The 16,153-nt window shown below is 35.8% G+C and overlaps 1 protein-coding gene and 1 long non-coding RNA gene across 2 annotated transcripts in view; one reads left to right on the top strand and one right to left on the bottom strand.

The window, feature by feature from the left end:
* LOC149573004 (hexokinase-2-like) overlaps nt 1-14,217 on the top strand; it is a 50,677-nt gene extending 36,460 nt beyond the window's left edge. Inside the window, exons 8-9 of the mRNA XM_089814145.1 lie at nt 12,984-13,065; nt 13,211-14,217. Coding sequence (XP_089670271.1) covers nt 12,984-13,065; nt 13,211-13,552 — 424 coding nt within the window. The 3' untranslated portion in view covers nt 13,553-14,217. The remainder of the gene's footprint in view (nt 1-12,983; nt 13,066-13,210) is intronic.
* A 619-nt stretch (nt 14,218-14,836) lies between these two features.
* On the bottom strand, nt 14,837-15,388 carry LOC149573003 (uncharacterized). The gene is made up of 2 exons (XR_016359636.1): nt 15,276-15,388; nt 14,837-15,163 (listed from the first exon to the last, which is right to left on the bottom strand). It is a non-coding gene; the product is annotated as an uncharacterized LOC149573003 (long non-coding RNA).
* Between the last annotated feature and the right edge of the window lie 765 nt (nt 15,389-16,153).

Below are 16,153 nucleotides of genomic sequence, written 5' to 3'. Positions count from 1 at the left end.
TTGAATTATGAAATCTGCCTGCAACATGCTTAGATGAGTCATCCAGAGACTGTTCAACAATGATTCATGGGACTGCTCTTTATCATAGAAGGATGAGCTACAAATTAATTATCCGCTTCCCTGGCTTTCCCCTGTCTTCTCTCTCTGGCTCAATCTGCAATTCAGCTTTGTTTCTGTCTCTTCTGCGGTTTGTTCCCTCTTTCTTAGACCAGAGGACTATTGTTTCTACCCTCACCACTAGCGCAAGAAAATACCTTCCAAAAATGTACATTAACAGTTGCCATTTCAAAGGAAGGCACATAGTCATGGCAGGAACAAGTGAGCAATAGCTAAATCATAACAATTTTCTGTCCTTGTGTCACCAGTGACAAAAACAACAAAAACAAAGGCAAGACTCCTGTTAAGAGGAAAATTGGTCTTCAGGTAGAACATTGACTGCTAACAAATAACAATAAAATCTCTGCATATCCATATAGTCATAGATTATATTGCTGAAAGCAATGATTGTCATATGAAAAATTTGATCCAGCTTATGACTGATTTTCAAGAACTTGTAGTTTGTTATCAAGTTGCCTGCAATTGACTATGGAACACATGTAGCTTCTTGTTGGACCCCTTTAGTGGCCTATTAACACTTGTAGTTGTAACTAATAGCCTAATACATGGCTTTAGCAACTTGTAGCTGACCTGTAGCACAACAATAGGTAAGACTGGCAAAAGAGCAGCCCTGCAACTTCTAGCAATGTTTTGGGTTTAAGCATGTTGCCAAAAAAACTATGAAAGAAATATCATTCAAAAGCTTGAAATAAGTTTTTTTTGTAATGTGGGATCATTTGTAGTCGAAGATGCTCCTGCTTCTCTTGCTTTTACTTTTACTAAATCTCACCATTTGTTGTCAAGAGAAAGGTCTTTGATCTAGTCTTCTCAAGGGTTATTGATTCTTATGCTCATAAGGTTCTTTTGTTAATTAACTCATGAATAGTATGGATTTCTTTCTTGGTTCCTTTGTTGCTGCAAATTATGATATTTTGGCTGCTGCTGATGTTGTGAAGAAGAGTTACTACCATTCTGTGTATTACCACTTGACCAATAGTGAGCCTTTTTAATGGGTGCAATTAACTATGTATTTCTCGTCTATCTTTGACTGGAGGACCAGTCTTTATCCCTCTCCACCCTGTATCAATCTTTTAAGTTTGTAGTTGAGATCTTTTGCATCTTCTCATCTACAAATTGATAGTCAAGCTGTAGTTATTTGCTCCTTGGTTCATAATCTTCACTTCTATTACTAACAAAATATTTAGCAGAATAAGCATTTCCATGTGTTGTTATGTGGATAGAAATTACAATAGATCTATTAAGTTCCATCCTCTATTTGAGATCTACTATGGGAACCTCTACCATACACTCCCAATGAGTTTCCAGTGACTCTTCACATGACTTCTAAATCTCATTAGTGGAAGGAGCAAGATATATTGAAACAGATTTTAGACAAGCAAAGATCTGATTATCAACAACCATAGTAACATGGAGATGTGGGCCATAGTAATATGGCGACGACTTGGAGACTTTGTCCCCCCGTGCCCAACGGCGCCACCAAATTCCACCACCTCTGCTGAGGATTGGGGGACATCCCGATGTTGACCATTTGCTGATTTGGCTATTTATGTTCAATGTTTGATGTTCCAATCCAATGCAATGTTCAAGTATTTAGTCTTTGGCATCTTTATATCGTATATTGCATTACATCTTTTCATAACTAAATTTTAAGTATCATATCTATAGTATATACAACCTTTTGTCCCTCGCCTCGGTCCCCCCCACCATCCCCAAATTAAGGCTCCTTTGCCCCTCGTCCCGAAAACTTGCCCCCCCGTCCCTCCGTTCCCTAGGGTGGTGTAACTATGTCAACAACATAAAAATTTGTATTTGGTATACCACATTCCATTTTGTAGTGAATTGGTTATTATTAATGATAAGTTCGTATACATGATTTCATGAATGTTGTAAGAATGTGAGAAACAAATATTCCTGGGTTTGTTTCATTTATTGATATTTGTGCAAAGCAAAGGAAAACCCATCTTTTTTTCTTTTGGTATAGCTTGACACCTTTACATATTGCTCTTTTTTTCTTATTTATTTTATGACAATTTTGATTATGGGCTAATGCTAACAATGTCACATTACATTAGAGTTTATGGTTTAAATGATAACTCCATAGACTATGGTCCTTTTCTTCAAGTGCAACAAAGGGAGTCATAATGATTTTTTCCCTATTTTACACAAGGACATGTCCCCTACCCTAGATACTGTTCTAGAGATTGCATCATTCCAGTTGGTAGCAAAGCACTATTTCTTTACTTGAACTGGATGATAAATGCTTCTCCTATGGGGGAGTATCTGTGTTTGAGCTGAGTCATTGAGGTCTCTTGGTATTGGTAGTTTACAGTGTCTTTGGACACTTGAGCTTGAACATATTGTTTTGGAAATGATTGAGCTTATAGAATTGACATAATGATACCTTTCTCATTGATGTCAACGGGGGAGGGAGTAACACATCAAAAACATCTTTTGGGGGAGAGAAGAGTGTACATGAAAAGCATCATCTTGATATGATCCTGATGAGGGAGAGTAATACCAATGGGAAGAGAATATTATGTATGGGGGAGATTGACACCTTCCTTGTGCATGATGGTTACTGTATGGTTGTGATTTGAACATGAAAAACTCTTTACAACTTGCTTAAGATTATGCTTCTTCGTATATAATTATTCAGTTCCAAAATATACTTCCTTCGTACTTGATAATAGCTTCCCACTATTCTGTGTAATCTTCCTCTCTAATATATAAGTCTGGGCTAAAAGTTGTGACTATTTATAAGTCTACATTTAGCATATTGGATATTGGTTTTGTTTATAATAATTTTTTTGGTTAGTATATATTTATATTTTAATTATAATATATATCTAAGATAGGCTAATAAGATTTATTACTAAATGTATATGTTATGCATTATATTACATACTAATATGTTTATAATAATCAGATTATAATAATAATAGATTTATTATTATGAATAATATATTTATTTAGGAATTCCTCTCTATTGTATTAACTAATACAACTAGTTATATTATATTATACTATGTTCATAGTACCATTATATATCAATTATATTATATTATATTATATCAATTTGATAAATAGATTTAATAATAAATTACAACATTTGTGTATTTATTTATTATTATTTTAATTGGTATTATTTATTAAGTTCAACCTTAGAAATGGGGGACATTACATAGGATTATAGCAACTCTAGGGAAAGATGATAGTTAGGTGGACGAGTGATAGGATTGTAAAGCACAAAAAGTTTTGTGGAGCATGACAATCGACCATGGGTTGAGTAGAGGGGTGTCGGATTTTGATGAGGGGTTGTTTATAAGCATGGCTATATATTGCTATTGGGCACATGGGCTGGCCACACCATTCCCTTTTATTTGCTTAATATATGGCTGTATTTATACAACTCTAAGAATTTAGAACTATTGTCCTTGATGTGCTATAGTTTGTTGGTGACTTAGTGAGACAATGTGAGAGGACTCAGCGTTAACCATCTCTATTCTAGGATTCCTTGGGTCCCCTATATATCTCCATCTTCCATTCTCCTTACCTCTCTTTGTCATCCATATCCACATCTTCCTAGATTAGCCCTCTCTTAGGATAATGATTTTTGGACATTGCCAAAACAATCACAAATACACTCACATTTTATCTTACACGTTCGACTTTGACCAACTTTTACACCATCACTTGGATTGATATGAATGAGAAACCATTTAGTTTATCTAAGGCAAGCAATTTTCCTCACTACTTTGCTCTTGCACCTTTGGTGACAAGTTTGCTTATTGTACTTGCAAGGTCACCATCCCTTCTTACTAGGAATCTGTTGCGACACCTAAGGACTTGCAATGTTTTCCATCTAGGTGGAGATCAATATATCAAGCCCACTCTCTCTTTCTTTTTTGTAGGTTTTGAACAAACACAAGGAAGACCTTAACATCAAGCCACACCACAATGGTAGACATTCTTACACTATAAATTTGTACTTAGGTTTGTATTGAGTGTTTGTATGTTTAGCTTAATGCAATGATCACTTACTAGTAATGGACACATGGGTTTGTCTAGCTTGTTACATGTTGGTTTTTAAGGAATTGTCTCACACCATTTCAACTTCCCATGTCTTGCCATTTTTTCGCGATATTCGCATATAGTGAACATTATGTCATTATGCCACATCAAAAAATGATGTTATTAATTTGGCATATTATATACCACATGATGGAATGTGATTCATATATAGGAATCAATAGTCTAGGTAGTCAAAAATCAAATTTGTGAATTTTCGGATGAGTAGTCAACATTTGTCAATGTCATTGACTCAAATGTTGTATATAGATTCCTATTGATTTATGAGCAAGCCACCCAACATACAATAAAATAATAATTACTATACATCAATAGGGGTAGTTCAATCAATATAGTCATCAAGGGAAATTAAGCCAACTCATAGTCAATGAAGAGGAAAGTGTAAGTGATATAACTTGTAATTTAGGAACATTTGATGGTGTTAGGGCAAGCTTGCATCACCCAAAAATATTGTGTTTTCCTTTGTTTAGTAGTTTTGTTTAGTTGTTTTGGAGCGCTTGATGACACTTTCTATCCATACATGAAATAATCACTAGCTATTTTAAATAGGTCAGCGTATAGGAACACATACATGAAATTGTTCCCAAGGAGTAGAATGTGAAATTATAATGATTGGCTAAAGAATCATCTCAATATCTTAAATGGGAGCTTAACGAATGTCTAATCAATTCTTGATTTCTGAAAAGCATGGTGTAGATCGCTTTGAGATCTTGAGTTAAAAAGAGGTCTTTGATTGAACTCCGAATCAAAAATTATGGCTTCTAAAAGTTGTGCTACATTGGGAGGGAAAATAAGAAAATTCAAAATAGTCTGGTGGGCACCAAAACCCATTTTGGGCATATTCCATGGTCGGGAAAAATGAGAGAAAAGTGGTCCGTCACAATGAAAAGGGTGAGTTACATTTTCCAAAAAATTCTAAGGTGGTTATTGTTGCTATATAAAGAGGTGAATGGAGCTTATGGAAAACAACTCCATTGGTACAAATTGTGGCCTCAGACTATAGGTTTTTATCAGCAAGTTGATTTTCTTTGTAATGATTTCTTATTTTTCTTGTGATTTCTATGTTATTATCCTTTGCCGTGTTGTGTGAGAGTTGGCTAGAGTTGCCCTTCATTATCTTGTAATGCCTATTTGGTCCTTTTCCCATATATTGAATTGTGTGTTTGAAGTTGAAAACTTTGGTGAGGACAGATTTGATGCCCTCTAGATCATCATTTGCCAGTTTTAGACCTATTATTCTAGATGGTTTAGCTATTTCATACAAACTTTGTTTTAGCTTTCTTTCAAATTATTGTGGAATTCTTGAACTGTTTGCAATGAGGCACCCTATACTAGCATTTTTAAACTTAAGATTGGGTTTGATGGGGTTATATTAACTCTCACTTCAACAAAGCTTTCGTTCTTATATTGATAGGCATTCCCAAATTAGATATTATTAGGTTTTAGGTTTTTTGACTTTGAACACGATGTTCTTTCTAGGAAAGAGTTTGATAGATTGAGAAAACATAGGTCAGAGCTTTTGAGGATAACTGCCAATGGTGTTCATAATTTTAGCATTGCTTTGACTTATGTTCTTCCAAATCCTATCATTGATGAGTATGCTCATGTTGATGCCTATCATAATGTGATCACATCAAGGATCAATTTGTAAGGGAGTCATTTTCTTTAATAGTTTTTTTGAATGTAACAAGAGTAGAGTATATGTTATTATTCTTGCAAAATAGGACCAAATTGCTTCAAAGAAGAGAAAGGAGAAGGGGCATTGAGTTTTGTTTTCTTAATTTGTGGAGAAGGGTCATTGGATCATTGCTTCTAGAACATTGTAAGTAAGCATTGTTGGTCTTTGACTCATGATGTATGGAGCATGCACAGATTATGATCATCATAGACAGTGCAAATTGGTCTCACTCATGGAGAATATGTGGTCATTCTATCCTCATCATTAGTGAACATTTATACTAAGTGGTTAAACCAGAATACGAGAGTAGGACTTGGCTCAATCTTGGCAAGCTGATTTTAGACTCAGGTTCATACTCTGCAAAAACTTGGCAATGAGTTGCCAAATTGAAAAACCTGAGAAACTTAGAGACTTAAGGATTTAGAATTTGTATCATGCACCTTTTAATAAATAAACCTTAAAGACACTAACATCATCAAGTAGAAGTTAATTTGATCACATACACAAGTATACTTCAATCACATAGCATGCATGCAAATTGTGATGGAGGAAATAAATGACTTAGATATATAAATATTGTCAATCATATAGAAAACTCATGAAATATGAAATCCATGGCATCAAAACAAATATTAAAGCTAAATTTATAAGACTATGGCTCAAAGGAGGTGCATTACTCATCCCAACACCACAACAATTCATGTGCTGGTGTATAGGATAGGTCATAGAAATGATGTAATCATGATATTTGCTTGTATCTCAATGACTGGTGTGTATATTCAAGGGAGGAAATTATTAGTAATTTTTTTGTGAAGCCTTCAATATTGCATGTTTTCTTGAGGAGCTCATTAACAAAGAGGAGTGGTTAAGTAAAAAATTGTTATGTTCTATAGCTGTAATACTAATAGACGGGATTCTTCTATGAGTTGTCTATTCAAAGCTTGATTGAATCATTTTGCATTATGAAAATGACATTTCTTGCCAATTATGACTTATGAACTGTTGGTAAATAGATTTGTCACTGTGAATTCATCCATAAAACTGATCCTGTTCGCTCAAAGGGGAGTGACAACCATGTCAATAGTTGGATATAGATCGTCTTAGAACTCTGATCTTTCCTTGTGTTTGAGAGGGGTAAGTCCCTTGTATGATGGGGGTATTTGTAGTTTCTATGTACTTTTAACTCGTAAGTACAAAAGGGAGAAAAGACAAAACTAAAGAAACATGAATAACAAAAACCTCAATGATAGACTTACAAAAGTCGAGATTCCATAATTGATAAAGAAAGAAGAATAGCAGATCGAGGCATATGAGGAGACAAGTCGTTTTGAGTTTGACACACCCAACTTGAGATACCATGAAAGGTTAAGTTCTATTATATCAATTCAATATATTATTAATGATTCACATAGATTGATAAAGGGGTTCACTTATTTAACTTACAAAAAACTAGCAATCATAACTTTGAAGAGCATTTAGAACATACAGACAAATGCATTTATTATTATATTTATAAAAATTGTACAATTTCAAACTTTTTTGTACATAATGGGAAACCAAAAGCCACTAAAAGTTTCTTTGAGAATTTCTCCGGAGTTTCTCCTCAAAAGTCTCCTTTACATTACAAATAGCTTACTTTTGATAATTACTTAAGATATTGTTACTCGGAATAATTGCTTAGGACTTCATAGAATAGTTGCTTAGGATAACTACCTAAGTGAACACTAAGAGTAACTACCTTTTTGAAGACGAGTTAGGATGTACCTAACTTTTTCAGAAATCAAGCCCAAAATCAAACAATGGTTACAAAAAGTGACATTAGTCACTTTTACAAACATGCAATTTGAGACTTGTAATTTTTAAGTTAGGGTTTCACTAGGGTGCTTATGCATCTTCATCTGCTTCTTTTGAATCTGCAACTCTCTGACCAATCATTTGAGAACACAAAATATGGGTTTTTTCATTTTAAGGAAAAGATAACTTTGGGGCCTTACTTGAGGATGAAAAGGATTGAATGATGCCAAAGCAGTATGCTTTTTGTGAACAAAAGTTTACTCTTGCAGACTTAAAAGGAAGCTATCTTATCCATGGCTGATGACAAAACCCTTGGATGTGATGGCTTCCCTTGTGAGTTCTACAAGACACTTTGGTATGACATTGGCCTTGATTTGCTTCAGGTTTATTTTGAAGCTTACAATTCTAATTCATTGGGCAGCTTCATCAACAAAGGGAATACTAAATTCATACCTTAAGTTGGAGATCTTAACGAAATCTGCAATTGGAGGCCCATCACTTTGTTGAATGTCTCCTACAAAATCATTGCCAAAGCCCTCTCTCTTAAAATTCGACATTTGCTCCCTTAGATTGTTCGACCTAAACAAACTGGATTCATTAAGTCCCGCTATATCTTGGACAACATCATTGCTGTCTGGGAAGGAATGGAATGGGCCAAGCAATCCAAACAGCAGGCCCTTTTCCTGAAGATTGATTTCGCCAAAGCATATAACCGTATTGAATGGCCCTTTATTCTTGCTATGCTTAAAGCTTTGGGCTTTGGCCCAGCTTTTTGTCAATCAATGCAGATGCTATTTGGGGATGCTTCTACTTGCATCACCATTAATGGTCGTTAGTTTGAAGCTTTTGGGCTCTTCAGATCTGTTTGTCAAGGTTGTTCTCTAGCATCTTCTCTCTATGTTTTGGTAGCCAAGGGTTTTGGTTATCTGCTGGCCAGTGCCATCTCACGTGGTCTAGTGCGTGGTATTTCTTTATCAGAATCAACCACTAAGTTGCTTAATGGCCATTTTGCAGATGATACCGTCCTCACTTTGATTGAGGATGAGGAAAATATTACAAATGCTTTGTAGTGTTTAGATACTTTTAGTCTTGCTTCAAGGTCAGCTATCCAATCGCACAAAACCCTTTGCTACTGACAATCTTTTTTGCTAGGCCCTCACTGGTTGCAGCAATATGGATGGAAATGGGTCCAACGTGGGGAGATTTTCCAAATTTTGGGCATTCCGTTTGCTTTTCAAGCATTTCTTGTGGAGTTGTGGAATGCCGTGCTTGCTTGAATTGAGAAGAAGCTGGAATATTGGATCACTAAGCCCCTTTCGCTTGCGGGAAAGTTTCAAATATGCTCCAAAGTGCTTGCTGCTACTGATGTTTATTATTCCTCTTGTTGGGCTCCTTCCAAAGCTTCGTACCTCAAGCTTGAACGTCTTCTCAGGGACTTTCTCTGGGCCTCTGATGCTGTGCATCATGACTTTCACAGAGTGGCTTGGGACTTCTATTGTTCACCCAAGGATTCTGGTGGTCTTGTCTTGCTTTCCACTCATAAGTAGGGGATAGCCCTCTATGCCAAATGGGTCATACGAGCTCTCACTGCAGATGAGGCCTGGAGAGTTTTATTACGTCATTGCATTTCTTCAGGCTTTCCAGTCAACCGCCCGACCTAGAAGGGGATTGGTTTTCAAACCGTTCTTGTGATTTTTGAAACTGTTCATATTCAAGGCACTTTTGTTGCTAAGAGCATTTGGAAATCCTAGGAAGCCATTAAACCTTGGGTCCGTTGGGCCGGTAATGGATTCAGAGATGGGCTCTCTATGAATCATCAAAACCTTTAGTGGTCGCCCTTGTTTGCCACTCAAGGGATGCCTTTAGCCAAGCTTCAAGGAGCTAGTGCTTTGCATTTATTTCTCAAGGGTATCAAAACACCCAAAGATTTATTCTCCAGGGTTACAATGAGTCTTCGCTCGTTGGAGGATTTGCAGGTGCAGTTTAGGCTTATTCGTCTAGATCGACAAACAATTGATCTTCTAGTTTCTGCAGTTCCTCCCAATTTGTTACACAAGCTTGGAATTCACTCATCTCGCCCTTGGTGGAAAGATTGGAATGGTACCTTGCCACTCCAATGGCCAGTTATAAGCCTAGACTAGGGGTATCAGTGGTTGGTGCCCCATCTTCCGATGGTTGATACCATAGTTGGCATAATTGCCAAATAATCTGCGAGTTTCTACTAATTGCCGAGGTCTTGGGACTAGCGAGTTTTTCACAGATTTAATTGCGACTTGGCTACAGAAAAAATTGTCAAGTTTTTGTGGAAATATCGTCGATTAATCGCCAAGTTTTGGCAAAAAATCGGTGAGTTTTTCAGAAAAACTCTTTTAAATTTTAAAAAAAAAAATTTAAAATTTATTTATTTTTAATATTTTAAATTTTTTTTGTTAAAAACAAAAGGCAAAAAGCCTATATATATTATGTAAAATAGAGAGTTACAGTATGCTAGTAGAGCTAGGAAGAGGAAGATGTGATTGTAATGATGTTTTTACTTCCAGTTTGTCACAAACTATTTACTATTATGCTTCCCGCCATCAATATTCCGCATGAGAATGCGATTTTGTACCCACTATGCATTTATATAGATCTAAACTCTTGCTTGTTTCTTTTGTGTTCTCTATAATGAACTCATTGAATGCATCTTCTCATTGAAATTTGCAGAAAAATGTATTTTGAATTAAATTTTAGTGGTTTTTAAGGTTCCGGAGTTTTCTTAAAAAATGGCCGAGTTTTTCTCGATTAAACTTTTGGGGGGCTTGGCGAGTTTTTGGCTTTGGTGAGTTTTCCAACTATGGTTGATACCCTCAATCAACATTGGCATTTGCATTCTTTGCATAAGACTTGAAGTCTTAGATTTGCCACTGTCTGGCATACTATCACTGAGCCTAAGATAGCTCACTTTGCTTGGTGTCTCCTCTTCCAGGGATTGCCTTTGGGTCCTCGGCTCCAGCATCTTGGAGTTCTTGATCCTAGATGTCTTTTTTGTGGCCAATTTGAAAGCTTTTTGCATATTTTTTGGTTTTGTAGAAGAGCTCAGAATTACTAGCTCTGGATTTTTGATTTCTTCAGGCCTTTTCATCCAGAGGCCTTCACTTGGCATATGGTGGTTCTCGGTGATGCTCCTAGACTACCCTTTAGATATGTCCAAATTTGGCATGCTTTCAAAATGGAGATATTGTTCACAATTTGGAAAGATCGCAATGCTGTTTTATTCTCTCATAGCTTTCTTGATATTTATGTTGCAATGTACTCTAAAGCACGTATATGTAATAATTTCATTATGCAAATTCAAGTACAAACTGAGAAAGTCGTGCTGGAAGTGGCTCACCTGCAAGAGCTACTTGCTCACTGGGGAAATGCCCCTTGTATGGTTGCCTGAGTGCCTCTGGATTCTTTTTTCAGGGACCGTACTCCTTGTGGTTGTCGGAGAGGTCGGAGCAGTTCCACTCGCCGCTCATAGACCCCCAGGTTGCAGCCTTGTTGCTGCTCTTCTAGTGGTGGCTCTCATGGCCGTTATTGCTCGGCCTTGCCTCCTCGGAGGTTGGGCTCGAGTTGGTCCTCGGTGGCTCCCCCTGTTGCCGCTGAAGCAGGTTGGCCGTCTGCTCATCGTGACCCCAAGTGGGCTTTCCCCTGGCTGGATTTAGCCATCTCTCCTCCTAGGGCCGAGGAAGATAAAGACAAGGATAAAGATGCTGCTGCTGCTGACGGTTGGGATCCCCCTGAGCCAACCAATAACCTCAAGGATTTCTCGGGTTTTGATGAGAAAGACCCTCCTTCGGCTGGCACTGCTCTTGCAGCCTGAAGTTTTTTTATTTTTGTTTATATATGTTTTTTGGATGAATAGTTGATCTCTGGCCTTGGGTTGTTTGAGCTCGCAAGGTGATCCTGTATCCCCTGGCCCCTTTTTTGTGAATATGTATCTTTAAAGTTTTAAATTAATGGAAAAGGTCTATTCATCAAAAAAAATTCCATAATGAAAGACCAATTTTAGCCAGGTACATTACCATTCAAGTTCAAATACACTAAGAAGTAGAACTCAAACACTTCTTGTGACATCCAAAGCTACAAGAGTAGAGTATTCATTCCACTGTCACCAACTGCTCTTTGTGAAAACAGTTCTTATTCTTATTATTACTGTTAACATTATTTACTGATATTATTGACAAATTATCTACTGATGGATTGCTGAGTGCAATCTGAACGTTGATTCTGAAAATATAGACTGTTGATGCCAGAAATTCAAGCACATTCTTGTGGACTGGAAAGCTCATGCGTAGTACAATTTTGTAACTTATTTAGAGGAGATTTTAATTACTTCAAAAGCAATTTACATAAATGAGTTAATCTGACACTGATCCAAAATAGTGGAGTTGCATTAGAAGATAATCCAAAAATATGGGCCGCTGAAATAGAAAAGCAATTCATTTGTCTTTCTCATTTGGTTTAGGTTTTGTTTATACTAAAAAAATAAATAAATGCAATGGAGTTTTTTTAAAATTAAATTTGGGAAGATTTACTTCAGATTCACATAATATTCAGCATGGTTGGAAAATCAAGGTTTTTCAGGCACAGTGTCCAACATGTATTTGGGCTGTATCAGATACATATCCAAATTGGATAACGTAGATACGTGTGCCCAAAGAGGGACAAGAATTTCTGGCTACTGTGTAAAATCCTTCTTCAAACTTTACTTCATGCAAAGGAATAAGGGTCACTGATTTTTGACTGAATTTTTAGAGAACTGCTTGCTATGTTTAATAGTTAATTCAATTATGACATCTGCCGTATTTTGTGAAGTTTGAGTCGTTGGCTTTTCACTGTTTATACAAACTGAATGTTGACAAGATATCTGTCATATATTTTAAGCCTCTACTCTGTTATAAATTATAGCATGGTAAGTGTTTGTGTATTCATTCTTCATTTCAAGCATTTAATAACTTTTCATTAGTTATCTGTGTGCTATGGTTTAGTATTTTGCTTCTTTCACAACTTTACCTAATAAAGCATTGGGTACAATGGCAATCTCATCATTTTATGATGCCTTCGGATATCTGTGAAGGTCTGGAACCCCACATGCTCATGTCCCTGGTTACTGCAATTGCTTCGTTCAAGCATATGACATTTTATGCCTATATGCTATTAGCATATACATCTTCTTTGCCTGTTAAACTGGTTTTAGATTACCAGAAGCACAAATCAATGCAACTGAGTGAGTAGTTTTAGTTCTGGACACTGATACAACTATATTCTTTGGTGCATGCAGGACCCCAAATGTATCTTCTATGCACCAGGATGTCTCTTCTGATCTAGAAGTAGTTGAAAATACATTGAAGAATGTGTTTGGGGTAAGTCCCCCCAGTAAATTTAAATAATATATTAATTTAGGAGTGCATTTTCAACCTCTCTGCGAAAGATGAATTTACTTACGGAGTAATATTATAAGATCTTTACATAACTCTTCTAGTACTTATGTTTGATGCATGTTTTCAGATATCAAACATTCCTCTCGAAACACGAAAACTTGTGGTTGAACTTTGCAACATTGTAACAGTACGCGCTGCTCGTTTGGCAGGAGCTGGTATTGTGGGAATACTAAAGAAATTAGGGAGAGATGTCATAGGACCCACAGGTAAAAATAAGACTGTTGTGGCAATTGATGGAGGACTGTATGAGCACTATCCTCTCTTCAGGCATAACATGCAAATTGCAGTCAAAGAATTGCTTGGAAGTGAGGTATCAGAGACTGTGGTTCTGAAACATTCAAAAGATGGTTCAGGCATTGGAGCTACTCTCCTTGCTGCCTCTAACTCACAGTATTCAAAGAGAACTTGATGCAGGCACTTTGTAAGATTTGTCTGCTATTCTGGTACACTACCACAACTTTTTGATGCTTTGCCTCCATAGCGGTAAATCATCTGGTTGTATGGAGCAACTGATTTTGGTCTTTCTCAAGCGTCGGGACACCAATTAGCTTGTTTGTTTTGGAGGCCAACTGTAGAGTTTAACTTACCGTCTAAATAAAAGGTCTGCTTGGGAATATTGTTTCTCAGGCAGGAATTGAAAATTTTGAGCATGGAATCAAAACCTGGATTTGGTTTATAGGTTTATGGTCTGTAAATCAAGAGGTCACTTTGGCTAAGTTTATGAGGCAGTTACTAGTAAGTTTACAGCTGTTCTGATCTTACAGTTGCTTTGCTTTACTCTCACTTTTTTATGTGAATTTATTCTTTGCTAGAGGGGATCTGGATTCCATCTTATTCATGGACTAAAAAAAATGTTGAATTTTATCACCTGTAGCATGAAGTGTATGAAAAAGTGTGCATTGGAGCAGAATAAAACTATGTTTTCAATGTTTCAAATTGTTTGGAGAAGGGAATGTTGAACTCTTGTCCTTTGACGTATTTCAAAGGAATCAAACTGCTTTCCTTTCCTCTCTATTCTTGTTAACTTCTTTGTATCATTGCCTTTTGAGGAATTGTAATTTTTTATTTTGTTTATTAGTGTATCTCTTCTTACATGCCCTCGCTCGTGCCAGCAGAACACCTAAATTTTGAGAATCAGAATTATGTAAATCTCATGAAGTAAATAATTAATTTTGCACATAAAGGGCTTGCAAATTGAGTTGCCATATGGATTTTGAAGCAATTATTTGTCATGTTGATGTATTTCGCATGATAGTTGAGAAGATTATGGTTATACAATGTTGTTTGTGGACGCTATCTTGCAATGGTAAAATATGAGTAATGGTGTTTTATCTTTCATTATAAATTAAAAAAGGGAAAAACAACCAAATGCACTTTTTAGTAGAAATTGGAAAACAATGACAAATTTCTTTAACGAGTTCTGCCATTGGCTATTATGGAATATGGTACTTGCCTATGCCACATGTACCTTTTCCTCATTGCGTTTTGTTTCATCTTGAAGTAGCAGCAGATCCATGTTTAACTATTGTAATGGTTAATGATTACAGGTGAAGATTCTAATTCAGGATCCAGTTTTATACATTGGTTTGCCAAATATTAAAAACCCAGATTCTAAATGGCTTGGGTACAGCTGTTATATCTTTATATAGTCAACATTACATACACGACAGGATAATTCAAATGTGAAACGCTATGTGGAAGGTCCATATAAACCATCGTATTGCTTGCCATGTAAAGCATCGAAACATCATTTGCTTCATTAAAATCACAAGAGTTCCAAATGCCACTTATAGTCGCTGCACTGTACATGTTTTGTGGGGCAACTCATTGCACAGTATTGATCAAATTTAATGGAAGTTATGCAACAGAAACATAAGTCGGGTAGGTTTGAAAGTGCATTTCATCGCGTGGTTGTTTACTCCTCGCCTCATATTTATTCGAGTCCACCCATGTCTATCACTTCTGCCTATTTGGTTGATAATCTTTTGCACTTCGATTCGGTTAAAGAGGAGCTCTTAACCTTTAAAATTCAAGATAATTTCAAAGCAAGCATAAATGTTTTTATGAATTTGCAGATAAAGAATTTATAAATTAATCAAGTGAAGGTTGCGAAAAGAAAAAAGAAAACCTACATTGTGTCATAAAACTCTAACGGCAAGATAGACCTTTGGTTATGGATGCACCACCATGAATGAGCTTCCTCCTCATCCTTCAAAGTTCCTAAACAACTATGTCAATAATCTGTAGAATCTAGTGAACGTTATCTTGTATACGTCGGTAATGACCTTTTTGTATGGCACTTATCTCACAAGCAGATAAATTACTTGTTATAATCCACAATAGTGAGTAGAATGGTAATTTTGTTTCACTTTTCACTTTTATTTGTTTTCACATAAAAATATTTCAAAAGTGTACAAAGATTTTTATTTATTTATTTTAAAAGTGTTCACATGTTAACTAATGTTTTTCAGATTGAATTAATTTGAATGCTAAATCAAATTTAAGATTCTAAGATTATTTTAAAAATCAATTTTTAAAACATAATAATTTGCTAGCCTTCAATTTTTTTTTCAATAGAGAAAAAAAGAGAAAAAAAGATAGGAGAATAACCAAAATGAAAGCTTTCTAATTTAGTATATTTGGAAATAGTGATTGTAAGAAAGGTTTATCTATTCTTTTCATTTTTTTCTATAAATTTAAATAAAGTATTATATTGAATTATATTATAAAAATTATTTTATATATAGATATAGCTATTGCAATTTTCTTTAGAAAAAAAGGCAAGAGCCTACAACACAATGGTAACTTATGAGCCTCTAATGTGGGAGGTCTTGGGTTTGAGTCTACTCGAGTTTAATTGAAATAATATATCTCTATCTACTTTATACCTTTTACATAAGGTGGAGACTCTAGCTCACCTAGAGCTCTTGTTTAACTTTATATTGTTACCTAAAACTAATGTCAAATGGACTATTTTAAGATTCTATTGAGTTTATAAATTTAATATAAG

The sequence above is a fragment of the Cupressus sempervirens genome, chromosome 2 (genome assembly GCF_028749045.1).
Source record: "Cupressus sempervirens isolate cs-2001-9-10 chromosome 2, ASM2874904v1, whole genome shotgun sequence".
Classification (NCBI taxonomy): Eukaryota; Viridiplantae; Streptophyta; class Pinopsida; order Cupressales; family Cupressaceae; genus Cupressus; species Cupressus sempervirens.
The sequence above is the reverse complement of the archived record's forward strand: the minus strand, read 5'-3'. Positions and strand labels throughout refer to the sequence as shown.